General features: G+C 40.6%; 1 protein-coding gene across 3 annotated transcripts in view; it reads left to right on the top strand.

Annotated features, from left to right (window-relative positions):
- NRBP1 (nuclear receptor binding protein 1) overlaps positions 1-17215 on the top strand; it is a 276204-nt gene that overhangs the window by 233680 nt on the left and 25309 nt on the right. For all 3 annotated transcript variants that reach the window (XM_029596342.1, XM_029596341.1, XM_029596344.1), the window contains 7 exons: positions 638-721; positions 8341-8399; positions 8496-8594; positions 9252-9384; positions 11062-11164; positions 12316-12366; positions 13812-13947. In XM_029596342.1, the coding sequence (XP_029452202.1) occupies positions 638-721; positions 8341-8399; positions 8496-8594; positions 9252-9384; positions 11062-11164; positions 12316-12366; positions 13812-13947 (665 nt within the window). The remainder of the gene's footprint in view (positions 1-637; positions 722-8340; positions 8400-8495; positions 8595-9251; positions 9385-11061; positions 11165-12315; positions 12367-13811; positions 13948-17215) is intronic.

Genomic DNA, 17215 nt, shown 5'->3' with positions numbered 1-17215 from the left:
TTGTTGCCTGATACACTGACCCCCTTGTGAGGGTAGAGTGGAGAAGGAAGTGTTTGGTACCCAATTACAATTGGGGAAAACGAAAGCACAGGGTGCGAAACTGACTTGTCTAAAGACATTTGGAGAGTAAGGTTTAATGGACAAGTCTTGGGAATGGTTCTGATTTACAGTTTAATTTCTAGTCCTAGACCACACCACCTCTATAATCTGATATTTGGGATGGAAGGGTAAGATGCTGAGTGCTGGTAAAATGCTTGTTCTGCAGGCATGTGCTAGGTGCCATGAAATGACTGGCTGTGATGGGCGCTTTAATGCGGCTAGGTGTATAGTAGGGGGAGGTGTTAAGTACAGGAAAGCTGCTTTTTTTGGGGGGGGTGGGGGGAAGGAGGTGCATTTGCTGGGATTGGGAGAAGAGCAGTGCAAGATGTCTGTGGGGGTTGGAGGCAGCTATTTGCATATGTAGGGAATGAATGCTGCAAGGTGGCTACATTATGAGGGTGCTAAATGCTGCAAATTTTTTTTTTGGGGGGGGGAAAGGAGTGTTTAAAGTACCTTGCGATTTCTGGTGCTTAGCAAGCTCCATTTCATGTTTGGGGGAGACACTGGACTTTTAATGTCATTCTTTCCCCTTTTGTAGTGGCTCCAGACACTATCAACAATCACGTGAAGACTTGCCGAGAAGAGCAGAAGAACCTGCACTTCTTTGCACCTGAATATGGAGGTAGGATAGACTGCGCACCGCTAATTGAATTAGTGTTGTGATTATATATTAGGTTGCAGAAGAGACAGGAGAGGGCGCTGTCTTATGTAGTGCTTAAATTATGGAATATACTTCCACTGAGGCAGAGAAGAGAGAGATGAAACTTTTTAGGAAAGGGTTAAAGCCCTAGATCAGGAAAGTGTATCTGTGATTTTAAAAAGCTGATTTTGTCTTTAATGTGTTTGTATGATTTATGAATGTTGGCTTTTTGTAATTCACAATGAGCTCTTGTTGTGGAAGTAGCAGAATATATTTATGTAAATAGATTTGGCACAGACTGGTGCTCTAGATCTTCACTTTGATTTATACTAGGAAATAGTAGAATTCCCAAGTTGAGTGAACAGTAGCATTGGGGAGAAGGTTACATTCACAGCCAGGGCTGAAATGGGAGTCTTATTTCCAGCTCTAATTGCCATCCCACAGGACCACCTTGTTTAATTTTGGTTATGCCTCACTTGAATACATACTAGTTGTTTTACTGTGCTATTGGCATTTGAAACTGTGAGGGGCGGGCCACCAGAGCCTTTATTGGTGGAGACTGTATTTTTAAAATTGTTTTTTGGAGACCTTATCTTTGTAATGGAAAGTAATCTAAAATGAACAATGTTTAGTCCTTGCCTTCAAAAAAATATCCTGATAGTTTAATATTTCAGAAATTCATAAGCAGTCACATTTGGGATGGTTGGCATGTTCTCATCTTATCCATTTGAACACTGTTATTTTTCTTCGATAAGCAAAGCTGAATTAGCCATTGCATGTGGTGACGTCCAGCAGAATGAACAGATCTTTCTCATAGAACTTTTGCTCTGCTGAGCATGTGGGAATTGCCACATAAGCATTGTCTCGTGAGCCCCCTGTCCTTTTTTTTTTTCTGTTAGTCTTTGTCTTAAAAGCTGCCTCACTGCCTCGGCAGTACCTAAACAGCACTTTTCAGTGCTAATACAAAAAATGTTTTCCTCAATGTCCAGAAATAAAAAAGCCACAGTGAGTGTATTCAAGGACCATTTGTAAGACAAAAATCCAGCTCCACTGGACATGACCTCTGCTGCTGTTGTCTGGGACCTGACCAGACAAACTGCTATAATTGTGGATGGATGTACCTAAAGATTGAGGGAAATGGAGGAGTTACATAAGTCTCTTCCCAAAGTGCAGCATTATCTGCTTCACTGGCAATGGAGTCAAGCAGAAGCTCCTCTAAAATATCTCCCTCCTGGGTAGAACAAGCCTGATCATTGGGGTCAAGTAGTAAGCACTGACATGCATTAAAGAAAGAGGCACTATTCCCCAGAGCCATTGGAGCAGCTGATGCAGAAAAGACACAGAGGCTCGGCTGTGTTGCTGCAAGTCCTTGACACCACTGCTCATTAAACTCAGTTATTGACACAGCGTACTGAGGACCTTCCTACACTGTTACCTACCTGGCCAAAATTATTCATAGGAGCAGGAGGGGAGACAATACCCTTACCACTGCCAACTACCAGAGCACTCTTGCCAAAACAATTATTGGAACAAGGACTGCATCTAGAAATACCAGATCCTATTTGCTTTCTGGTTCCTCTCAGCTCTATTTGACCTCCAACTCAGATATTGCAGATTTCAGGAGATGTGCAAGATTCAGTTCTAGTGTCGGTTGTCCCACCACCTATGCCAAGTCAAAGGGCATGTCAACCTCTCAACCAAGTAATGATCTTAGTGAAGGATATCTTTATCTAATTGGTGGTAAGGGATAAGTGCACCTTCCAACCTCTCCTTTCCAGGATATCCACTTTATGCCCACAAGGAGTCCCAGTATCCCCTGTTTGTACATATTCTCCATCAGAATCCCTGCGAGGAGGTTCTAGCTCACAGCATTCAGTTGTGGCAAACTCTAGTCAGAGGATGTACACCAGGACTAGACCCCTTCTCAGTCACCATCTTCATTATTGGGGTCCTGGATTAGTGTTTCTTCATTTCCAGGCCCTGAAGAAGGATTGATGGGGATCCCCTCAGACTCTTCCCCCCCCCCCCCCCCCCGCCCTTCCCCGAGTCTCCAGAGCACTCTGGAAGACCTTTTCTACTATGGGTTTCTGGACAAATTAGGAAAAGCACTCTGAGTAAATGTGTATAAGGACAAAGACCCTTGAGTGAATGTCTTCAGCCGCCTCCAGATTTTGGAAAAGCATCTGGTTCATACTATACTGCAAGAGATGCAAGTAAAAATGTGGGAAGCTCCCATTTGTTGTGCCCCAGTAGCAAGGAAACTTGACCTTCAGTATAGAGTACAAAACTCCCTGGGATTCAGAATAGTGCAATAACTTCATCAGTTGTAATAGTCCACTAAAAAGAGCAAAGAAAACAAGGATATTATTTCATTACTCAACTGGGAAAGGATCCCAGATGTTGGATAGTTTTGCTGAAAAGATGTTTCAAAGCTCCATGCTTAATGAACAGATTTCTGATTACCTGTTTATATGATTCAATACTTACCCAATCAATTAAAAAAACCGGAAACCTTTCCTACCAACAGGTGAAGGCAGTATTGAATATTCTCTGTTGCTCTTAGATGTTTGTGTATGCCATCTTATTTTTTCAGTCTGAGGCATTGGATGATACTTCTTGTTCTTTCTCAAACTCCATTGGAGCTTGTTGCATGGCTTGGTTGAGAGCCAGTAGCCTTTTGCGAGGATATCCATGAGGAATTACAGGTACCCTGCCTGTGGGACAATCTTGTTGGCGAAAAACTTGGTGAAACAGTGGCTCAAATTAAGAACATGTAGTGGTGCATGCCCTTTCCATGGGACCAGAACAATGTTCTGCAAGGCATACCATCTATGCTTTTAAAAGACCTTATTTTGAGGTGTCCCTTCCCACAATTCCAGTGATACTGAATGTGGTCTCTACTTCAGCAACAGCTCCTGCTTTGTACCTGACTAGGGGAAAACTGACAGCCAAAACAGGCAAAGCAAGGCCTGCCCAAGCCTGGAATAAGTTTTTGACCATTTTTCAAACCCAGAAATTATCCTGTGGGAGGGGGGGAATCCAGCACTATCTGGAGGATTGGTGTAATATCACCAAGGATTGCTGGGTTCTCAAAATTATGGGATTTGGATGCTACTTGTATTTCTCCTAGTTATCCATGCTTGTTAATCATTCAGTCATCAACCCTGATTGTCTCACTTCAAGCAACTCCACTTGGAGATAAGTTGTTCCTCAAAAAGCAGGCGATAAAACCGGTTCCTCCAAATCACCATGGCCAGGGGCTCTATTCCTGCAACTGCATCACCAAGAAATCTGGGGGACTGAGACCCATTCTGGATTTAAGCCTGAAAAAGCACATATTCTAGGAGAAATTCAAAACAAATTCCCTTCACACAATCCTCCCCTTCATCTGGAAAGAAGACAGGATGTGCGCTCTGAATCTAAAAGATGCTTATGCTCATATTCCCAGCTATCCTGCCCTCCCACTAGCACTGCCTACACTTTATTATGGATTCTTCCCACTGTCCGTGCAAGATGGTCCCCTTTGGCTTGTTAGCAGTACCAAGGGTCTTCACAAAGAATCTAGCTGTGGTAGCAGCACATCTACAGTGTCAGGGCATCCAAATCTTTCTTTACCTAGCTTGTGACAGTGAAGTCCTAAGAGTGTGTGCTATTTTCCCTATAGAAATCAATACGACTCCTTCATTCATTAGGCTTCCTGGTGAATTTAGAGAAAATAACTCTAGGACTCTCTCAAAAAAATCCAGTTCATTGGTTTGTGGACAGATTATCTACAGGAGAGAGCTTATCTTCTGTCATATAGAGTATGTATTCTTGGATCACTAATTTAGACTACTGAGCATAAATCACTCACCGGCCAGAGAGGTATTAGAAGTGCTGGAACACATGGCATCAGTGTCCTGTCACTAACCCATCTTCACATACGTCTCCTGGAGTGGTACCATCATTCCCTATGGGACCAACTAACTTATTCCTTAATCAAAGCAGAAATCTCAAGAGAAATGACAAGATTTACACTGACTGCTTCATTCTTCAGGAAAGAGCTCCACTACATCTATCTCCTCCCCAAGTAACATTGGCTCTCCAACTCCTTGTGCGGACATCTGCCCACACAGACCCCCTTTTGAACTCAAGGGGCATGGTTATTCTGAGAGAAAATTTCATATCTATTTCCTTGCATTGAGAGCAATCAGATACACTCAACAACTTTCACTTGCCTTCTCTGGTGGAAAAGCATTCTCCTTCAAATAATCAAGTCACCATGTTCTGTGTGAACAAGTAAAGTGGCACAAGGTCATGAACCCTTTGCCAAGCTAGTATTTATCCCAAAGTTCTGAAAGAGCTCAAAATGAAATTAGACCTGTTCTGGGTGATTTGCAATCTATCATTTAAAACTGTCATGGTACCAGTAACTAGAGGGTGACCAATGTGATGCCAGTTTGTAAAGTGTTCAAAGGGTAATCTGGGATACTATATAGATGGTAAGCCTGACATGGGTGCCACGCAAAATGGTCAAAACTATTCTTAAAAACAAAATTACTGACCACATAGACATGGTTTAATCGAGGCGTCAACATGGGTTTTGCACAGGGGAGTCTTGCCTCATCAGTTTATTAGATTTTTTTTTTTTTTTTTAAGGTGTAAAACATGCAAAGGTGAGTTGGTTTATATAGTGTGAGGATTTTCAGAAGGCATTTGATAAAGTTCCTCAAGACTCAGGGAATTGGGAGGTCATGGAATCAGAGGCAATGTCCTATTTTGGATTAGTAACTGGATAAAAGTGGGAAAAAGAGGGTAAGACTAAATGGTCGGTGTTCTGAATGGAAAAAGGTCATTTGGGATGCCCTTGGGGTTTCTATTGGGACCTCTTCTTTTTTTGTGTATTCATAATCTGCAGAAAGTAATGAGCAAGGTAACTAAATTTGGAGATGACACAATTCTTTTGTCAAAATGTCAGCAGATTGTGAAGATCTACAGAAGGACTGGACTTCTAAAATGCAGATGCAGTTTAATGTGAAAACTGTAAAGTAATACATGTAGAGAGAAAAAATTCCAACTACAAGTATATGATGCTGGATTCCATATTAGGAGTCACCACCCATGAAAAGGACTTCAGATTCTTTGTGGATAATACCTTGCAATTTTTGGCTCACCAATGCAGCATTGGTCAAAAAGGCAAATGAAATGTTAAGAATTATTTGGAGAGGAGGAATAGAGAACAAAACTGAGGATACAATAATGCCTTTGTATAGCTCTATGGTGTGACCGCATCTTGAATATTGTGTGCCATTCTAGTCGCCCCATCTCAAAAAAGTCACCCTTTTCTGTACCTTTTCTAGGACCACTAACATGATTAAAGAGACGGAAAAGTTCCCTTATGGAGAGAGGCTAAAAAGATTAGGGCTCTTTAGCTTGGAAGAAAGATGAATGAGGGGGATATGAATGAAATTTATAAAATCATGAGTGGGGTGGAAGGGGTTAATAGGAAGCAATTCTTTATCCTTTCATGCACTAGGACACATTCCCTGAAATTAACAAACGGCAGATTTAAAACAAATCATAGTAAGTAATTTTTTCTCTCTGAAGTGTTAGAATCTAATGCCAGAGGATGTGGTAAAAGCAACTAACATACTGGGGTTCAAGAGGATTGGACAAGTCCTGAAGGAAAAGTCTGGTTTCTTCAGCAATCAACAGCTGACAAAAACTATTCAATCTCTGGGATTTCCAGAGTTGGAATAAAACAGAAAACTGTTACTCCATTTTTCCCAGCAGATCAGCTTATGATGCTTTTTTGTTGGACTCAAATGCAGATCTCATGTACAGTTTTCCACTGATTTCACTGTTAGCCAGAACAGTGCAGAGTGTGCTCAGACCAGACCCACCTAATCATCATAGCTCCTGTGTGGCCCAGACAAGTTTGGTACAAGTATCTAATATAGCTCTCCAGTCAACCTTCGATACATCTGTTCTGATCCGTACTTGACTCAAGAAGAGGGACTCCTATTGCATCCAGTCCTTGTTTCCCTTACCTTGACTGTCTGGATGTTGAATGTGTAGCATTAAAAGAATTACCTTGCCCAAAGAGGTGGAGGACATTCTAGTGCTTGCCATAAAGCAATCAACTAAAAGAGCTTACAGTTTCAAATGGAAAATGTTCTTCACGTGGTGTTGACAAATTTGATTGTTAACATGTGAAGCCAAAGAGTTACTAAATGTGTTCTCATTTTTTGCTTCAGACCTTTCCACCTCATCAGTAAGAGTGCATCTCAGTGCAGTAAGCTTACACTAGGTTTGAACACATAAGCAGCTATCTCCACTCATCCATTGATATCCACTTTCATGACCTCCAGTTGTAAAACCTGCCATTCCTTGGGATCTGGATGTGGTCCTGGCACAACTGATGACTCCATTTGTACTCTTGGAGATAGCTTCTTTCAAACTTCATTCTTGGAAAGTTATATTTCTTGTAGCAGTAGCCTCAGCCAGAAGTCGACAAATGTTTTAGTCCATTATCTGATTTATATGAAGTTCTTCCACATTAGTGGTGCTCTGCACACCCCCAAAGTTTCTACTGAGTTATGTCAGCTTTCCTTATTAATCTATCATTCTAGCTATATTTTTCCTTTATATCATAGACTGTAAATGGACCTTGGCTTATTACAAGAAAAGAGCACAGCCTCATTGTCAGGCTTCACAATTTTGTCTTACAATACTATCAGACTGAGCATAGCAGTTGCCAAATGTACATTGTCCAACTGGCTAGCGAACTGCATCTTACATGCCTATCAACTAGCAGGCCTACAAGTTAGACAGCATCAAGGCTAGTCAAGTTAGAGCTATAGCTGCATTAGTGGCTCCTTTGCAAGCCATGCCACTTGAAGACCTGTTCAAAGCTGCAATATGATTGCCAGTACACACCTTCCTGTCCTGCTACTGTCTGGATAATCTGAATGACCTCAAATTTGAGCAAGCAGTTTTGTATAGTCTGTTCACCCAGTAGTCCACTGTCCATGGTGGGGTCCAGGTTGCTTATTCAGTAAACACTCTGCTGCAGCCTTCTGCTTGGGACTCTCCACATGTAATGGCTAACTTAGACTGCTTATCAACAGAAAAAGCAAGCTTGCTTATTGTAAATGGTATTTTCCATAGGATGAATTAACCATATTAAATACCTGCCCACCTCCCTACAGTCAACCAACCTAGCTAGAATTATTCCTCAAATCAACTGAGTGGGGGCTCACGAGGAAATGCCCAAGTGGGAATTCTCTCATGCTCAGAGCAAAAAGCTCTATTGGTTAAGAGAGAGATCTCCCCGGTGCCACTGAATGTCACCACACATGTAATGACTAATTCATTTTGCTATCTACAGAAAACAGAATTTATAAGTGAACTTGTCTCACTAAATTATAGTGAGGTAACTGATAAAATGTCTATCACACATCTGATTTGTGATGGAGGAGGATTTGATCTTTTAAGTTTTTATTGCTTCATATTGTAGTTCTCTAAGCTTTATACCTCTTTCCTGAAAGCAACTCTCCGGTGTTGTACAGTGTGTGGTGTTTGACTTAAGAACTCAGCCCAGTTTTCACTTTGTTTTACAGAAGTGACAAATGTGACGACAGCAGTAGACATTTATTCCTTCGGCATGTGTGCTCTAGAGGTGAGAGCTGCACTCTGTATCTAGGGTGTAGGAATGATTATTGCATTTTAAGGCAAGGCAGCCATTTTCTTCTGCACTGCCTTTCTTTTCTTTCAGATGGCTGTACTGGAGATCCAGGGTAATGGAGACTCATCCTTTGTATCTCAGGAAGCCATTAATAATGCCATCCATTCCCTGGAGGATCTCCTGCAAAGAGTGAGTATCTGGGGAAGGGTGTGAAGGAAATTTGAGGCAGAAGAATGGTATATCTGTTTGTTAATGGTAATTTAGCTGTCTACCATCCAGGCTCAGCACTGGTGGATGATAGCTCTGAAGCTGATATTTAAAACTGTACTTAGCTGGATAAGTAGTACTAATCTGGCTAAGTGGCACCACTGAATATCCAGCTAGGATCAGCAGGTGCCACTTAGCTGAATAAATCATTTTCTGGCTAAACATTTTGCCAGCTAATTTAGGAGTGGGAATGGGCAGATTGGGGAGAAGTTGAGTTGGCTGGATAAGTTAGCTGGCTAACTCAGTATTCAGTTAGCTGGCTGAATTAACTGGCCAATTCTTGTCAGACCATAGGGTTGTCCTAAAGTTAGCCTGTCTAACTTTATATGGCCTGTCTAATTTTATATTCAGCTTGAATATACACACTTTTTTTCTTTTCTGCCCCTTAAGCTTCACTAGTACCCCTTACCCTCCCTGTCTCTCCTGAATAGATACTAAGCTCCAGTACAAGCCATATTTCAGTGAGGAATGTCTCCCTTTCCTCCTTACCCTTATTTACTTCAATTCTCCAGCTCATCTCTGCTTCATGCTATATTTTGATTAGTATTTTTAATGTGGTGAAATGTCTTAACTTCCTAGGAATTCATTCAAAAATGTTTGGAAACAGATCCCAGTAAACGGCCTACTGCACGGGAGCTACTTTTTCACCAGGCCCTCTTTGAAGTGCCATCACTCAAGTTACTGGCAGCCCATTGCATTGTGGGTCACCAGCGTAAGTAGAGGCCTGCTGTCCAAATCTGAAGCTTGTGGTGCTTGTGTGTTAAGGATCAGACATTTATTTTATTTAAAACTTTTCTATACCGATGTTTAGTAATGCACCATCACAACGGTTTACAATTAGGCACAAAATAAGTTTGGTTTATAAATTATCCAGAAGGTGCCAAACAATTTTTCGGTTACATGTTTCAATAATATACACTAAGTGGAGAGTGGGTTGGAATTTCCATTTATATGAATAATGGGAAAATCATATACATTCTATACTGTCCTTCTCTTAATTTAATACTTAATTGTGATGAAAATAAAGTAAGGAATTATGCTTTTGGGTGACTTTCAGCTGTGTGTAGGTGTTCTTATTCATCGACCTCACTGTGAAAGGCTTTTTTGAAGAGCCAAGTTTTTAAACCTTTTTTAAGAGTTTTAAATCTTTCATTAGTCTTAATTCAAGTGGTAATGCGTTCCATAATATTGGCCCCGCTAAGGATAGTGCTCTCTAACTTGGGTCAGTTTTGACTGAGGGAATGGTTAGTAGGGCTTTATTGGCTGATCTGAGATTTCTCTGGGGGACATGCAATCGCAGGGCAGTGTTTAACCAATCGGCATTTTTGTCATTGATTAGTTTATGAATTGTGCATAGCGTTTTAAATTGCACTCTTTGCTCTATTGGTAGCCAATGTAAATCTGCAAGAGTTTGGGTGATATGATCTCTTCTGCCTTTTCCAGTAAGTATTCTGGCAGCTGAGTTCTGTAGTATTTGCAGTGGTCTGATTGTTGTATATGGTAATCCTAGGAAAAGTGTGTTACAATAGTCTGTGCTGGTGAATATTAGTGCTTGTAGTACCGTTCGAAAGTGTGCTTGAGTTAATAAGGGTTTTAGTCTCCTAAGGACCATTAATTTGGTGTAGCCTCCTCTAACTTTCAGTGATATGTGTTGCTTAAGGCTGAGTTCCGTGTCTATTATTACTCCTAGGTTTCGAGCTTTCTCATTTAGCTCCACTGTTTGCCATTTTTAAGTTTGATGGGATTCTGAATTATTTCAATGTTTTTTGTTCAAGATGTATAAATTCTGTTTTTTCAATGTTAATTACTAGTTCCATTTAGTTTAGTAGTTATATTATATCTAGGTACAACATTGCAAAGTTCAGTGTTTTTTTAATTGTTTCTTCTATCGGTAGAATTAGCTGAATGTAGTCAGCATATATGTAATGTATGATACCTAATCTTGCCAGTAGGTGGCAAAGGGGGAGCATGTAAATGTTAGTCGCCGAAAGTGCTGAACCTTGGGGTATCCCTGTCTTTAGTTCGATTTTGTCTGATGTGTTTTTTATCTGTACTTGAAAAGATCTATTAAGGTAGGATGTGAACCATTCAATTGTTTTGTTTTGTAATCCTGTTTCTTCTAGTCTTTTCAGTAGTATGCTATGGTTTACTGTGTCAAATGCTGCTGACAGATCTAATAGTATCATATTGTAGTGTTTTCTGCTGTCAAATCCACGAAGCACGTTATCTGTTAAAGAGATTAGAGATTTGATGTTGTATAAATTGCAACTGCTAAGCCTAGTCCTTAGCCATTTGCTAATACTGTAACTTCTGAGACTGGATGTTTGAGCTGTGTAAGGAGTCTGGCTTTGTGGGAATTTGGCTTAAGGAGATTTGTGTTTGTTTATAGATATGATCCCAGAGAATGCCTTAGAAGAAATGACCAAAAATCTAGACATGAATGCAGTTCTTGCAGAAATTGTTCACCCTGACCGGGAAGGTGTACGCATGATGTGAGTATCCTTTTAAGGGTTGGGATGGCGTTGAGTCTGGTGGATGGGTTTTGGGTGGTAACTGGTGGATCAGAGGAGTAGTAGCTGTAGTATGTAGGATGTGTTGGGATGGGACTGCTCTTATCTGAAAGGCCCCCACAGTGCATTCTAAAACTGTTTAGAACATTTTTCAACTTTTCCACAATATGCCCTTTCACTGCTGCCTTCTGGTTCCTCACACCTCAGCCTAATGCTCTGCATTTTCTGCTGAGCTTCTTTGTCACCATTCTGTGAGGCTCCTGCCATATCTTGCTCTTGAATTGGGTATGAGAATAAACTGTAGAAAACTTATTGTGAGTTTATGGGATACTTTTTTATTTAAGACTTGTATCCCAAATGTATCCAGTGTTCAAAGCAGGGAAGAAAAAAAATATATAAATCAAATACAAAACATAACATACCAGTGTAAACAACTCCTGCATAATGGTAAAACTACATCCCAAATATGTCAACGTAACATCGTTGACTATCCAAATCATGAAATTCGCCAAAATACCCATCTACTGAAATTCTAAAGAAAAGACCTGCTGGAATAGGGAAGGTCTTCAATGCCTTCCTAAAGGCCTGGGTATCTTCAAGCATCGGTACAGAACCTGGGGCACTATTCCAAAGAACGAAAAGGCCCTATCATGCATCTCTGCCAAAGGAGCTGAGCAAGTAGAGGGCCAAAGAACGGGACCTGAAGCGAAAAGGCCCTATCATGCATCTCTGCCAAAGGAGCTGAGCAAGTAGAGGGCCAAAGAACGGGACCTGAAGCGAAAAGGCCCTATCCTGCATCTCTGCCAAAGGAGCTGAGCAAATAGAGGGCCACACTGAAGCTCTAAGAGCTTGGATAGGTTTATAAATGTGAAACATGGCATTAACCCAAGTAGAGGTATTTAAATTCACCAACTAGTGAGTTTACATGGCCAGTTCATATCTTATTCTTCATCTGATTGGTAATCTGTGAAGAGAACTAAACAGGTGTAATACGTTCACAAATAGAATTGCCAGATTGGCAGTTAATATTCATGCAGCAGAGTTTTGCACAGTTTGAAGTGCATGAAGAGTAATTGCTGGTAAACCAAGAAAAACAGAATTACAGTAATACAAATGTTTTCTTTTTTGTTCAGCTTTTCTCAGTCTCCTGCCTTGGAGTTGGACAAATTTCTGGAAGATGTGAGGTAAGAGTGCACTGTGTAATCGTTTTGAGCTTTCTAAAATGGGAAAATTGGCAAAAAAAAAAAAAAATGACATGAAGAGGTGGGGGCAGAGTCTGAGCTGTCATGGGCTTAAGATTTTTATCCAAGATAAAGCTCCATGCTGTCTTTTGCCTACCATTATAGTGACTACCCTCAAGTGGGGATGGTGCATGGCGCCTTCCTAAATCTGGTGCTTGTACATCCTGAAATCAGCTAGGTGTCCCTTCTGTAGTGGCTAGGATTCTCCTCAGGAGTTTGAATGCTGCCTTGGCAGTGCTTACCATCTGTTCTGAGGCTTGAACTATGGTCTCTCATATGGCAGTGCTCATTGGGCCAGCCCAGGGATAGGTTTTGGGCAAGCTGGATTAAAGTTGGAGGGGTTGTGTATACCCATCTTTAGTTACCGATGCATTAATTGAATGTGGAGCTAACAGTAAAGAAATCAATAGTTTGTAAACATCACCCCCCTCTTCCTTTATTGCTCACTCCCTTCAGGGTCCATTATGTGTAGTACTGCTTTCCATTTTCCCATATATAGGCTGAAATCTGTAGTGGCCTCCTGTGCAAAGAGAAGATGCTTTTAGAGCTGTCAGTGCTGCTTTGTGTCTGATCATTATATCACGTAAAAGGAATTATGCAATTAACACCATCTGAATAAGTTTTACTGTAATTAGCAAAGCCCAGGGAGGCTTTGGTAGATGTCTGTCACAGGATGCGGTGCAGGACTCTGAAAATCTTGATTCCAAGTCTGTTCTGCTGCACGTCCCAATCAAGACTGAACATTTATGGCAAATTAACCGTCTCTTGAAGCTGATTCTGTAGAACCAATCATAACTCAAAGCACTACTTTCATAACCAATAGCATAACATTATTAAGCTTGCAACACTACCTTGCCACAGCTCCTGGAGGAAACTGGAGGCAGTTCAGTTAATGAGAAGGTTTTAACGCATTTAGTCCTGGCTGATACACAGGAAATCCTCCAGACTGCCAAGACATGCAGAACATTGCATCAGTTAGGATGACATTTGCAAAGTAACTTTGGGGTTTGCAAGGAGAAGGAATTCTCAATGGGGAAGATAAAGGTCCCAGGGCATAACAGGGAATTGCAGCAGACACACAAACCCTCCCCCTACCTCCTTTCACCCCACACTGTTGTAGAAAGCAGTACTTGGCTGTCCTCTCCCACCACATCTTCCCAGTGCTTATATGATCATCAATCCCAGTTGCTCTGAGCAGGAAGCTGGGGAAGGAAATCACACCCATTCCTGTCTAGCAGTGTAGAGTGCGCATTGATTTTATGCTGCCCTTCTCTTGTTCCTAAGGAGCAGCCATTCCTTGGGGATAGCATATGGATAAGTGTTTTAATATAGAAGTCATTAGCTTGGTTTTATAAGCTAAAATCTGATTTCTGGCTTTCTCCCTACAGAAATGGTATCTACCCTTTGACCGCCTTTGGCATGCCCAGACCCCAGCAGCCACAGCAGGAAGTGGTGAAATCCCCTGTCGTACCTCCCTCAGTAAAAACACCCACTCCTGAACCTGCAGAAGTTGAGACCAGGAAGGTAAGACACAAAAGGAGAGAGATTTTAATTGATAAATATTGCATGCTCAGATCAGTAAATTATTTTCTTGTCTGTTTATTGGTGAATTCTAGGAATTGTTTTGTATTTAAAGATGACACTTCTCACCTGTCCTGCCCTCACCCAAAAAACCTAACTATATATATTTCTCTGAGGAGAAGCAGATAATCTATCACAGAAGAGGTGTCCTGATAGCACCAAACCAGACATCTTATTACAGAGCTTTCTAGTAGACTATTCAGCTGCACTGGGCATACACAGTAGTCCCCAGACAGTTGCATGCCCACAACATACTTCAGTCTAGTTTTTTCTGGGGTTTCCGTATGACACATTTCTCCTCAGAGTAAAGCTGCTCAAGAAATAAGTGATTTTGCTCTTTATTGCCTTGTTTTAGTGAGTGTCTACCCTTTTTTTTTTTTTGTTTCCAGCTAGTTTTCGCGCTAATTAAAAAATAAATAAAAATATTCATCCTTGCATAATGGGCCCCCCTTTTTTTCTTTTGCGATTACCTGTAGGCCCTGCCTCGATGCACTTGTTAGGTGTCTGCCATCTTTCCTTCCAAGCAGTCCTTTCTCAATTTGATATGTATATCTTGATGATTGGAAGACAAGCAAGTTCAAAGGCCTGGACTGCAGTCAAATTTCCCTCACTGACCTCCCCATGGAGTATGCTGCAAGTGTCTGGTTGAAGGCCATGATGCCAACTGTAGCATGTGCACAGTTGTGCTTTTTGAGCAAAAGATGGGTCTGGAACCTTTTTGTTGAATCAAATGGCCCTTAGCAATGATATTATGCAGATGCTATCCTTGTCCAACAGATTCTACAAGGTGTCAGAGCAGAAGGACCATAGCAGTCAACTGCTGGAGACCAGGAGTTACCTAATGATTTTTTTTAATTTTTTTTTGTTAGACAAACCACACTTTGGAATCCTAATGGATAGCAATCAATTCCAAGAGTAAAAGGGAAGAGTATAGTAGAGATATACTAAAGCCTGCCTGGCCAGGATGAGGAAACAGTTTGTAGAATGCTAACAGATTAGACTGGCTAGAAAATGGGCAGCTCAAAAATAATGGAAGACTTCAATTACCTGAGTATTGAATGGGTATATGTTGCATCAAGACATACAAGGGAAATAAAGTTCCTAGATGCCATTGGTGACTGTTTCATGCAACAGTTGATCTGGAATGGACTAAATGGGAATAATTTCAGATCTAGTTTTCAGTGGAATGCAGGATCTCATGCAAAAGATAAAGGTGGATCCATTGGGCAACAGCGGTCATAATGTAATAAAAATTTTGATTATAATCACTGGAGGGCAAATACTAAGAAAAAGTACTGCAGCAGCATTTTTAATCCTTAAAGACTTGATAAAATGAGGACGTTTGATAGACAAACCTGAAAGGAGCAATCTACAAGATTAAAACCTTGCAGGAGGTATGGTCATTGTTTAAAATTACTATCCTTGAGGCGCAGACAAAATGATTTCCATGCATTAAAGGTCAAAGGAAAACCAAACGACTGCTGGTGTGATTTAAATAGTGAGGTGAAAGAAGCAAAGCCAAAAGGGCATCATCCCAAAAATGGAAAGTGGAACCCCAATGAGGAAAATAGAGCAGAGTATAAGCATTGGCAAGTTAGATGTTAAAAAGTAATTAAGCAAGCTAAGAGAATTTGAAAAAAAGCTTGCCATAGGTAAAAATAAGTAACTTTTTCAAGTATCTTTAAAGCAAAAAGCTAGTGAGGGAGGCAGTTGGGCTGTGAGATGACTTAGTGATAAAAGGGGTGGTCAAGGAGAACATAGAAAAACTAAATTAATTTTTCACCTCTTTGAGGAGGATTTTTAAAGTCATACCCACACCAGAAACATTTTTTGATAGTGATGACTCTGAGCAACTAAATGAAATAACTGTGAAACTGGCAGACAAAGTAACTCAAATTGACAGACTAAAGAATAACAAATCACTGAAACCAGATGGTATTCACTCCAAAGTTCTGAAGGAACTAAAAAATTGTAGATCTGTTTCTGATTTGCAATAGTTTAATTAAAACAGCCACGGTACAGGAAGACTGGAAGGTGGCCAATGTGATGCCAATTTTTAAAAAGGGCTTCAGGGGTTGGTGAGCTGAGAAACTATAGACTGGTGAGCTTAACATTTATGCTGAGCAAAATTGTTGAAACTATTTTTAAAAACAAAATTACTGACCACATATATATGTGGTTTAAAGGGGGATAGTCAACATGGGTTTTGCAAAGGGATGACTTGCCTTGCCAATTTTACTAGGTGAGCTGATGGATACAGTGCAGGGGTTGCCAATTCTAGTTCTCAAGAGCCACAAATAGGCCTAGTTTTCAGGATAGCCATAATGGATATCCTGCCTCCATCCTTTACAAATAAATATCATGCATATTGTGGATATCCTGAGAAACAGACCTGTTTATGGTTTTTGAGGACCAGAGTGTTTTTATTTGTATTTAATTGCCTAACTGCAAAAGCTCTAGATGATTCACAATTTCAACATACATAATTATAATACAAAGTGTAAATCAACACATCAGAATAATGCATAATGAAATATATAAAAATAAAATACTGATACCAAATAAAATATAATAAAATTCAGTATCTGTACAATTAGATTAAAATTAGAATAGAAAATTTACTAAAAGCCTGTTAAAAAATGTTTTTAACATCACTTTAAAGGTTTGGAACATTCTGTCAGTTGCATGTTTTCAGCAAAGTGTTCCACAGTTTTGCCTCAGCAATGGAAAAAGTGCGTTCACATCTCTCCTAACTGAACATGTTTCAGGGAGGGAACATCCAAGAATCCCTACTGAGAAGATGTCAGTTGCCGGATTAGATTGTTTACTTTTAACGTGGCATTTAGCCCATGGCAGAGAGTCAAGCATTGAGTGAACCAACAGTGCCATTTTATATTACACACTGAATTTTATGGGTAGCCAAAGAAAATCACACAAAACTGGTGTGATAAGTCATGATGTCTCTGAAATTAGGTGTGCTAATGAATTCAGCAGTAACTGTAGTGCCTTTAATGATATCGTAGGGAGACCAGTGTAGACAGTTACAATAGTAAACGGTAAAGTTTCCTAGCATGTAGCCAGATAGAATCAGGACCAATGGGTTATGCTCCCCTGCCAGCAGATTTCAAAGCTGATGTCATCCTACATACACCCCTGCAGTGACCTCAGCCCTTCAGTATTTCTCAGTCACCAACAGATGGTGGACATCACC

The sequence above is a fragment of the Rhinatrema bivittatum genome, chromosome 3, assembly GCF_901001135.1.
Source record: "Rhinatrema bivittatum chromosome 3, aRhiBiv1.1, whole genome shotgun sequence".
Lineage (NCBI taxonomy): Eukaryota > Metazoa > Chordata > Amphibia > Gymnophiona > Rhinatrematidae > Rhinatrema > Rhinatrema bivittatum.
This window is presented reverse-complemented; position numbering and strand designations above follow the sequence as displayed.